Raw genomic sequence first — 10,677 nt, 5'->3', positions numbered from 1 at the left:
GCCCCAGCAGCCATTCCGCCGGCTCAGGACGGGCGGGCACGGACGCAAGAGAAAAAGATGAAGGGGAAGGAAAAAGTGGGAGGGATGTGAGTCTAAGATGTGGGCTGGAAGGGATGGATACATCTCTAGTACGTATATATTCCCTAGACGGGCAAATGTTCACATGGCCTACAGACGGATGAGATTTTCGGGATCAGATAGAAAAGAGAAGAAATATACCAACACACGGTGGCCATCAGACATGGGGAAGCGTACGGCGTCGGGATTGATCCATTTGCGACGGCAGCTGGAGACATTCGCCGCACTGCCACGGTGAGCGGATGAAAGAGAAACCTCTTCTGGCCTCATCGACGCCGTTCATTGAAAGAAAAAAACCGCCAAACTTCTTGACATCAGGACAAACAAATTGACAGGACACGCACCACCTATCGTCCCGTCTTGAGAGCGGCTTCCCCGTCACCCAATCTAATATTATTCGACTGTCCGGCATCTGATTCCCCGGTCCAATCGATCGAGCTGCCACTAGAGATACGAGGATAGGTGGATACGAGAATATAGTTGCGCTGCTTTCATCTCGTCTTTTATTTATTCGGACCGAGCCATTATTGGCGGATGGAGAGAGAAGCTCGACGACGACGACTCAGAACTGAAATGAGTGTAGAAACAATCAGAAACCGTGGGAATTCCCAGTGCCTCAACGTTTGTGTACACGCCCAAGTGTCTGATATTTTATGGAAGAGACGGTCGTCGTCGTCGTCGTCGTACAAGAGGCCAAGATGGGCCAATCGATCGATTCGGGGCGGGTACTGGGCGCTGCAGTGGAAACCCAAAAACAACAACATTGTCGTTCGTCTTATTTTTTTGTTTGTTTCTAAACTCGGCGTGTACTCAATCCACGTACGCCTAACCTTTGGATTCCCTCCTTTCGTCGTGTGTGTGCCGAGCTCAGCTCCCCAGCGGAATAAGGAGGCGTCAAACGAGAAAAAGCAGCTCAAAAGCGCTCCTCTTTTTTACCCCTTGTGTGTGTTTCTTTTGGGCTGGGGCCTTTGCTGTACTCTGCTGTACTGCTGCCGTGACTGGCGATGAATGACGCGACGGACGGACGGACGCCATTTCCCTTTATTACGTCGTCAATGTCTCCCTGGTGGCCGACACTCGCATCTGTGAGGCGATTGGTTAAATGCCGTGTGCATCGATTTATTCCAAATAAACCGCAGCCACCTTACAAGTGCAGCTCCCCCTAACAAACACACACACAGAGAGAGAAAATGAATATTTTAAAAAGCAGACACGATAACAGTATTAACCTAACGTTGGATACAACTAATAAGCAGAAAGCTGGGGAATGACACAGAGGGGAACCGACACCCCACGAGAATTTTTTTTTCCTGCGAACGGCGGAAAATTGAGGGGGAGAGAACCTCACGGTTGAACGTTGGAGGATAATGAGCCGCATTTTCCGTTCGCTGTTTGGGTTCGCCGGTTTTGACTGGACGCAGGAGGGGGGTGCACACAGTTCCTCAGCTGTTGTTGGTGTGTGTCTGTGTGTGTGTGCAGTTGAAACAACTCGACAATAATAACACAAAGCATTCACTTTGAGATCTATAAAAGAAACGGGTAGTTCCGTTCCCGGTTGGGGTGAGCGCCGGCCGGCCAACACAACAACACGCTAGTCACCGATGATGATCGTATCACTAGAAATGGAAGCCCAGTTCCAAAACAGTTACTACAATAATAATGCTGTTTCATTGTTTTCCCTATACTTTCGATTGGATTTCTATCGCGTTTCCAAAATGGATTCCATCCTTAATTGCCCGCGCACGATGAAGATAAGCCGAAAGCTTTAGCCGACCGAGTGACACGTCGAGGGTTTCCGACGGTTCCGCCCGGCCAAACTCCACCTGTCTGGTTTGTGAAGGAAAAAAAAAGGTATGACGTAACCCAGCAAAATCAAGGAGCAGGTGCAACTCGGACCCGTTTCATTGTTATACCGGCCCATAAGAAAATAAATTGCGCCTTTAACACACACACAAGACAATATGGAGAAGCCAGAGCAAATGGCCGCGTTCCGAATTGGATCCTCATCGTCAAAGAAGGCGACACTTTTTGCGATCCTGTTTATTTTGCACGACATCACAAAGCTCCTCCCTCCTACTTTTTCCTTTGACGGGACAACTAAACCAAATAAAAGAAAACGGGACTCACTTTCTCCTGTCGTCAGTTTTTTTCGCGATGATGGCGGCGGTGGCAACGACGGGATCATCTTCTCGGCGACAATACGGGCGAAAAAATAAATCCCGGGAAAAAATAAAACCTTCGTATTTCATAGTAAATAAAAAAAGGATGGAAGAAGAAGAAGAAGAGTGGCCGCCCGCCTTGTAGATTCCCGACGCGTTGTGCTGAGCTCCCGTGTTTACTGCTGCGAGAAAAGCCCCCCCCCGGTCCCTCCTTCCCTGCTTTTCATACTTTATTTATTATAAAGATCGACATCCCAATTTCAGACGACCGAGACGGACGACGTTGGTTGGGGAGTTCCCCTTTTTTTGATTCTCTTCCATCCCTTCTTTTGGGTCCGTCCTCCAACATCATCTGAAAAGAGATCGTCGTCTATACATAAAGACACAGCCGAGATGAGCCTTCCGGCCCCGGATCTTCCCCCTCCCCCCCAACCCCATCCTTCAGGATCGACGTATACATACACAAACATGGGCCGTATTTTCTCTTCAATATACACGACGAATGACGAGCTGCGCGCCCAGCGATGATGAATAACGCATCGGGACCCGCGGGTTTAAGACGATTCCTTTTTGAATCTTTTTGTTTTTCTTGTTTCCGTGCAGATTTTTGTGTGTGAAACGTCCATCCATTTTGTTTGGCGCTAATGTTTTCGTGACTTTGAAAATAACGTCGATGGCACTTACTATATGACGCAGGGCGGGTGGAAGCCACACAGCTGGGGCACCATACACACGACGTCACTATAAGACTTTTTAAATATTTTCTTGTTGTTGTTATTATTGGAGCAGACACGTTGGTGTGCGACGCCATCATCTAAAACGACCGTGTGATGTTTGTTTGTTTTTTGTTTTGGGAAAAGGATTAGGATCGATGACGTTCGTCGATCATCATCGTTCAAAAAGAATACACCGACTCGATAAGACACGCAGCCAACAACAACAACAACAACAACTCACGACACACGAGTTGAATAACTCATCATCAATGGCCGAAAGAGAGAAGAGTGAGAGTCAAACTGGCCTGGAGACTAGACGTATTGTATTAGAGCAGCTTTGTTCTCGGCTTGCCACTTTTCGATCCAATTTTGATTGATCTTCTTACGTACAAGATTCTATTGTTATTGCCTCAGTGTTTCTCCACTTCATAATGGACCAACAACATCGCAGTTCAGACCGGATCGATAAAGGCATCACAACACACACACACACACACGGCCGGCCCCTTTTCATCATTCCGGCGAAAAAAGGAAAAGTTTGAGTTCCTCCCTCCCAAAAAAAGTTGAAGCCGTAAAAGAAAAGTGGTGAATCTCTATAGGCAGATTGAATAAGCATTGGGTCGCAGAGTCTGCAGTGGCCAGCAGATATTCACACGTACAACACGTTCATTAATAATCTGGCATTCATTAAAGGCCATTGTGTTTGTCTCGGCATTTTGTTTGGGAGAAAATGCGCGGCCCACGGAAGTTTCGCAGCATCGGCGGCAGTCAATCCAATTAGATATTAATCAAGAAAGACCGACTGCACATAAATACCAAAGTCTACTACTCTACATCTGTTTTCTTCTTCTTCTTTGGCTCCGCAGAGTCCGCAGATATAGGCTATATCTATTTGCTCCTGCTGCCGCACAGCCATTACAGACATATCAAGTGGAGTTACACGGGACGATGGAAATAGTTTGCGATGCTCCTCCACACACACACACCACTCTACTCGCGCAAAAGTGTTTCCCCTCCTCTTCCTTGCCATCACTACGTTATCACATCCAAGGATGTCTACACTTTTCTCTCAGAGATACACTCACTGGAGAGGGGAAAAGTATCGATCCAAGACGTCGTGCCACCCGGGGAGTTTCGGATATTGAAACGCCAGCAGGGCCCCCCTCCAAAAAAAAAAAGTTTGTGATTCCATTAAAGGTCAGAAAACTCGAATCTGATGTATAACATTTGCGCAGGAGCTAAGCAACGCCAAGAAGAGAGAGAGAGAGAACACGTCGATTGAATTACGCGCAAATCAGCAATAAGACAGGGTGGGCCTCTCATCGTCCGACCTAGTTGAACCAATTTGATTGCCAGTGTTGGCTGCCGTATACATGGCGACAGCCGTTGATGATGTTGCGACAGAGCCTGGATGACAACAGAAGAAGAAGAAGAAGAAGAAGAGGAATGCGGATCGGCGACTGAATGATCAATGAATCCCGTTTCCCAGATTATACACGACCAAGGCAGCGGAAGAAGATGGATGCATCATCTGATGTATACATTATTTCCTTTTGGGTCGTATTATCCCAGTGTATCAAGAGGAACGTAAAGTTGCTGGCATGGAAGGAGAGCCGAGAGCCGAGCCGCCGCTGGATGAGTTGAGTCCATGCCAAAACTCCTCCCGTCGTTGGCCCAATCAGGTCCCATCATGCGAATGAAAACAAACGGATTTGCTAGATGTGCACACGCCGTGCCACAATTTCGGGGGGGTTTTTTGTACGACGTCTGCGAGGACGACAAAAAAACAAACACAATGGCGGAGGTAGAATTTTTGCAGAATCCGGTCGAGATGGATCCTTCTTCCTTCCCATTTACGTAATATGCACAGTCGCTCCTACTTTTGCTCCAGCCGGAAGAAGAACAAAAAAACCAAGAAGAAAACGAAGAAAAAATGACTGGGCTGACCAGACTTGGCGACGGACGGGAAAAAAAGAAATTCAATAAATAAATATTCGAGATACAATACCGCATCAATTGATTGAATCAACCGATAATGTTACATTACTAACGGCCGGCCCATTTTTTTGTCTTTCTTTCTATTTCTTGTCATTTTATTTTATCGACTTTATTGAGCGTGTCAACTCCCAACGCTCGACCACCGTCCACACGTCCACCTCGTGAATCACGGAAACAATAACAACTCGTCCTGGATAAATAAATAAGGTCTATCGAAACCCCCAACGTCAATCAAAGCGTTGAACTTCCAATTCCTGCTGGCCAGCAAACACATCCAAACACGGCCACATAAATCCAAATTCCAAAGTTTTTTTTTTTTTTTTTATTATTCTTGAAATAATAATAATAAAACAGCAGAGCCTCAATTGGGCTCTATTTCTACTAGGTGGGGGGTATCAAAATATAGACATCGTTTTTCTTAGATCATCTATATATAAAAGTAAGTAAGAATAAGAGAAAAAAACAAAAAGGAACTGGAACAATTTCCCTTTTCTTTTTTCTTTGGTTTTTTGGTTGAAGGACTTTTTTGAGCTGGCGAGTTCAATGGATTGTCCTTATTCTTCGGTATCTCTTCCGTCAATTGGATTGGTATCCATTGGGATTGATCGACTGCCAGTTCCACATGTCCCGGCCTGCATTGGACAACACACACACACACACAGAAAAAGATAGCGAGAGAAAATAGTATAGTATCTCTACTTCTTTTGTTATAAAAACTCAAAAGGAGATTGAATCGCAACTACTACAGTTCTAGTCGTTTTTTCTCTTTTATTCAATGGGAGAGAAAAAAAAAAAGAGTCAAACTTTGCTGGAAGGAGGAACTTGACCGAAATTCCCTGCGCCTCTCGACACCCTGCAGCATCTTTCTTTTCTTTTTCCGGCACAATAAACCCGACACAAATACGAGCAAGACATGAAAGGAGAGAGAATTTCACGATGTTAAATCGGGAACTGCCCCTAGCGGCAAGAGAAGCGAATAATAATCGAAGGATCGTGTCGTCAATGGATCCGCGATTCAATCCGGACATGCCCCCCACCAAAACACATGGGGGGGGGGGGGACAACACAAGTCTAAAGATAGCCTACAGATGTAGAAGCGAGAGAAACAAGAACCCATCGGGGGAACGCCAAAGGCTGAACATGGGAGGGAAATCCCAGCAGTCCCCACATATTGTAGTCGCTCAGAGGGCCAGCAAACGGAATTTCAAAGGTTTCCACATGGAATAGCTAAAAGAGTTATACGCGTCCGAAGACAGAAACCGAATGTGACGACTTGGCAACCGAAAAAAACAAAAAAATAAGCGACTTTGATGCTCTCTCGCTGTCTCATTTTCCGAATAAAATGACACAAAAAGAAAAATGGGAAACAAGACGGCCGAGTCACTCGACCTGAAACCAAAAGTGGCTCACTCCCGACGGCCGCGGGAGCCAGTCAATTTAATCACCGGAAATGATTGAATTCAGGCCTGTGTAACCGATGATGGCGGGGGTATAATTATTGGTCTGTGCATGCTGTCCTGCACTTAACAATAAGAAGGAGGATATGCACATGTTCTTAATGATAGGCATGTTCCTGGTGGTGGGTTCGATTCCTCTGTAATAGAGGGGAGGGGAGGCTGGAACTGCTTGATCGATGGGTTCAGGTTATTGATTTTCTTTTTGGCGAATCTGACAGCTCAGGAAAGGCAACGACTAGGACTCTCTCTCTCTCTCGCCTATTCTTCCACTGGGGATAAAACTACTACCGACTATTCTCCTAATAATACGAATAAGGATTCAAAGTGCCTTACAGCACTACTTACACATGTCGGTCAGAGTGCGGCTGGCCTTCCAATCCAGCTGGCTGCCGGCCAGGCTGCAATCCGAGTAGCTGGAAGCGACGTCTCCTTCCCTCCGTTTGACGAAATCCACGGCGATGGGACGGCCGCTGACCGACTCGAAACATTTCACCACCTCCAGGACCGAGTAGCCGCGACCCAGACCCAAATTGTAGGCCAGCCAGGAACTTTCCACTCCTTCCCCTGCTGAAGAGAGAGAGAGACATGTCCAATCATCATTAGGAATCGACCCATCCGTCCATCCGGCAAAACATGATCATTTCCGAATGGCCTTTGGCGTCGCATCGTGGGCGTGGCAGGTCAATACTTTTTTGTTAATGCCATTCAGACTCTCTGGCGATCACGTCATAACCGTTCCATCAGCATAATAATGAAAATCAATACAAAAACTAGGGGCTGCTGACCTTTGGCCCCCTTTTCCTTCAAGATTTTCTTGGTGGCCGCCCAATGTCCTTCAGCCAAGTCCATGATGTGGATGTAATCCCGGACACCTTAGGAAATTGAACGGGACATTTTAGATTGAAATTTGTCAACTTTTTTCTTTCTTTTTCTTTCTTTTTACTCTTGGCTGGATGCAAATCAATAAAGGAGCCAGAGAGAGACAGAGAGAGACAGAGAGAAGGGCGTGGTGTGTATGCGGGTTGCAAATAATATTACCAGTGCCATCTGGCGTTGAATAATCATTGCCGTAAACTGCCAGTTTCTCAAGTCGACCAACGGCCACTTGAGCCACGTAAGGCATCAAATTGCAGGGAACTCCGGCTGGATCTTCGCCGATCCTTCCGGACGGATGAGCTCCCACTGGATTAAAATACCTCAAGCAGATGACGTTCCATTTCTGTATACTCCCCCAAATAAAAAAGAACAAATGAATATTTAAACAAGATTAAAGGTCAAACGGGTTTTTTGAATCATAAACGAACCGGGTCAGAAGTGCAGAGATCGCGCAATATTTCTTCGATAAAGTACTTGGTGCGGCCGTAAGGATTGGTGACCCGCTGCCCAGTCACGTGCTGCTCGTCGACGGGCAAATATTGCGGCTCGCCGTAAACAGTGGCCGACGACGAAAAGACCAATTTCACGACTTGGTGGCTTTTCATTACCTTTTGAAAGAGACGGGCAAGAGACAGTTGGAGAGTTTATTATGACTCCCCCATCTTTTACGACGACGACGACGTCTTGTTCTTCATTTACCTCCAACAGAGTGATGGTGCCGGCCACGTTATTCCGGTAATAGTCGAGCGGCAAACTGCAGGAATCTCCAACCGATTTCAGGGCGGCCAAATGAATGACACAGTCGAATCGATACTGAAAAAAACAAAAGAACAAATGAAAATTGGATCGTTTAAACTCATGAAAGAGACTTTTCAAGCGACTCACCAATTTGAAAATCTTGTCAAGGGCCTCGGCGTCACTGATATCGACATTGTGGAAGTTGACTGTCTTACCCACCAACTCTTCCACACGCTCCAGGCTCATTGGTTTCTTCTCGCCGCTTCCTGTTGCGCACGCAAAAATTCAAATTAGGAAATCAAACTCGCATGTGTCTCATCACCGTCATCGTCAAATTTTTCCCCAATTTGCAAATCGAATTTCGAGCGATCGCATTCCATTCCCGGACGTTTCGAAATTCAAAACGTCCGCCCTCGGGAAGAGATTCTCGGAATGAAATCTAAAACTTTCGTTGACGGCCGTTCAACTTGCATCGAGATGTTGAATGAAATGATTGATTTCTATCCTATCTAATATATACCGCGAGTTACTCCGGCCAGATTGTCGACCACGACGACCTGGGCGTTTTGTTCCAGGAGTCTAAGGACCGTGTGTGTCCCAATATATCCGCATCCGCCCGTCACCAAGACAACGACCTGTGCAACGTTGCCCACATTTCCTGAATTCAAATAAAAGCAAGTTTTTTCAAATCAGTTTCGTTTTTGAATGAGAGAAATGGCACAAACCTTCACGCTGCGGCGATCCTGCCATCGTCGACTTCTTCTTCCTCTCTGTGTACATGAAGGGAGAAGATAAATAAAGCGAGTCATCGCATCGATCAGCGGTGAATTAGCGCCAGTCTATAAATAGTGGCACTACTATCCCACGCCAACAATGAACCAACATCTTTTTCCCCAAGTCAAAATCGTGAAAACGGGAATACTTACGCCCTTCAACTGTATAAATTGCGTCTTGGCCGACTGACGTGGACGGTTTGCGTAGTGTGTGGAGGGTAGTAAGTGATGAGTCTGGTTGTAGGAGAACTTGAACAACAACTGCAAAAAAGGACCTATTACACAGTGGGTCTTTGTGCCGCGCAGGATCTTGGCTGTCGGCCCAGAGGTTCCCGATGCGACCACCAATCCATACGGCGAGAATTGATTGACGATTCGAGCGCTAGATGTCGCCGTCTGTCGAATCATCGCCGGATGGATTTCCCAATCTTTTCTAAAAGAAAAAAAAATTTAGAAAATTATTATTTTTATACATACACACACACGCGCGCGCGTTACACCCAATCAACCCGAACCCCTAAAGGAGTAGGTGTTTTCTTTTTATTTATTTATTTTTTTATTTCTCTCGTTTTCTTTTTTCTTCTTCTTTTCATCGTTAAGTGCTGGGCGGTGTGTGGAAAAGACCAGCCAACATGCCGGCCGGCCGGTTTTTTATTTTCTTTTCTGTCGGCCAATTTTGAGGCGTCCGTTTCGGTCTGTCGGAATATTTATTCCATTCCGTTTCTTTTTGACTACCGAGGCAAGACAAACCCCCCCTCCGGTGATGGCGGAACGCGGATGGGATAAAGCCGATCCGCAATCGCTCGTCCGTTTTCATAAACGTGGCGCCCCCGATGGGGGGAAAGAAAAGAGAAAAGGGGAGCGGAAATCGTTTAGTTTTGAAGGAGAGAAACCGGCCAAATAAAAAAAAAACAATCAAAGTGGAGAAAAACAAAAAGTGGAAAAAAGTCGGAAAAAATTGCGGCTGAAAGACTTTGATTGATTTGATTTGAGTGGATAAAGAAAGAAGAAAAAAGCCCGAGTGTGGGATGGAAGAAGTGGCGTCACGTTAGGTCCAAGTTTGGAGGAATGAAATGGAAGCGAAGAACCAGTCAAGTGTGTTGGTGTTATGGCAACCGGCGACGACGACGACACGGGCCGGGCCCCGTCATGAAGAGAAGAGTAGGAGGTAGAGAAAGGGGAGGAGGGATAGGATAGAGGCGCGCCACACAAACGCCCCCGCCCGCATCCGCACCGCTTGTGTGCCCGTTGGGAGTTTTTCCCCTTTTTTTCTGTCCAGTTTCCTCTGCCATCCATTCCGCTGGCAACACAGAGAGAGAGAGAGACAAAGTTATGGTCCATCTCTTTTGTTGTTGTTCTGACCGGACAAGACAAAAGAACAGCAACAACAAAAGGAGAGAAACGGGGCAGCGGCCAGAAAACAACAACAACAACAAACGGCCACAAGAAACAAAGTGGAGGAAAGAAAAAAAAAACAACTTTTGCCCAAAAAGGACAAACAACAAATGAACTTGGGGGGACTAGAAAAAAGGATCGTGACATTGACGTTGTCGTCCCGCGGTCCCGAACTTGCCTCTCCCCTCCCTTAAAAAAAAACCGACGAAACGGATCGTGTTGGATACACCGAGTGACTCTCCAAATCCCCCCCTCTCTCCCGTGACATGACTCTTGTTGCCCGGCATTTTCTCCCCCCTTATTTTCCGTCTCTCAACTTCTTCTTTCCTCCCGGTTATCTTTTCCTCCTCTTTTTTGTTTCTTTCTCCCGTCTGCACAAGTTGTGAAGGCGACCGAGTGGGTGGGGGTCCGTGGTTTCTTTCCTCCCGTTTTCTAAAAAAGCTCCAGCAGCAGCAGCCACCAACGTACACCGAGGAAACCATCACCG

General features: G+C 46.5%; 1 protein-coding gene across 4 annotated transcripts; it reads right to left on the bottom strand.

The window, feature by feature from the left end:
* Window positions 1-5,244: 5,244 nt before the first annotated feature.
* LOC124311252 (UDP-glucose 4-epimerase-like) lies at window positions 5,245-10,147 on the bottom strand. 4 transcript variants are annotated; one of them, XM_046775671.1, is made up of 10 exons: window positions 8,949-10,147; window positions 8,748-8,792; window positions 8,543-8,680; window positions 8,170-8,291; window positions 7,984-8,097; window positions 7,713-7,892; window positions 7,447-7,627; window positions 7,194-7,280; window positions 6,754-6,972; window positions 5,245-5,583 (listed from the first exon to the last, which is right to left on the bottom strand). In XM_046775671.1, the coding sequence occupies exons 2-10, from the start codon at window positions 8,770-8,772 to the stop codon at window positions 5,528-5,530; spliced, it is 1,122 nt and encodes a 373-aa protein (XP_046631627.1). In that variant the 5' UTR covers window positions 8,773-8,792; window positions 8,949-10,147; the 3' UTR covers window positions 5,245-5,527. The 4 variants fall into 4 exon arrangements, with proteins under 4 accessions (XP_046631627.1, XP_046631624.1, XP_046631625.1 ...); XM_046775668.1 differs by having other exon boundaries at window positions 6,754-6,975; window positions 8,949-10,143; XM_046775669.1 differs by having other exon boundaries at window positions 6,754-6,975; window positions 8,748-8,788; window positions 8,949-10,143.
* Between the last annotated feature and the right edge of the window lie 530 nt (window positions 10,148-10,677).

The sequence above is a fragment of the Daphnia pulicaria genome, chromosome 8 (assembly GCF_021234035.1).
Source record: "Daphnia pulicaria isolate SC F1-1A chromosome 8, SC_F0-13Bv2, whole genome shotgun sequence".
NCBI classification, from domain to species: domain Eukaryota; kingdom Metazoa; phylum Arthropoda; class Branchiopoda; order Diplostraca; family Daphniidae; genus Daphnia; species Daphnia pulicaria.
The sequence above is the reverse complement of the archived record's forward strand: the minus strand, read 5'-3'. Positions and strand labels throughout refer to the sequence as shown.

Bases quoted from the DNA above. Each gene is read 5' to 3' on its own strand.
- LOC124311252 (XM_046775668.1), bottom strand. From the start codon at position 8,772: ATGGCAGGATCGCCGCAGCGTGAAG. The intron at 8,098-8,169 runs GTGAGTCGCTTG...TGTTTTTTTCAG, and splicing joins TTGACAAGATTTTCAAATTG to TATCGATTCGACTGTGTCAT. The intron at 5,584-6,753 runs GTAAGTAGTGCT...TGTCCAATGCAG, and splicing joins CCGCACTCTGACCGACATGT to GCCGGGACATGTGGAACTGG.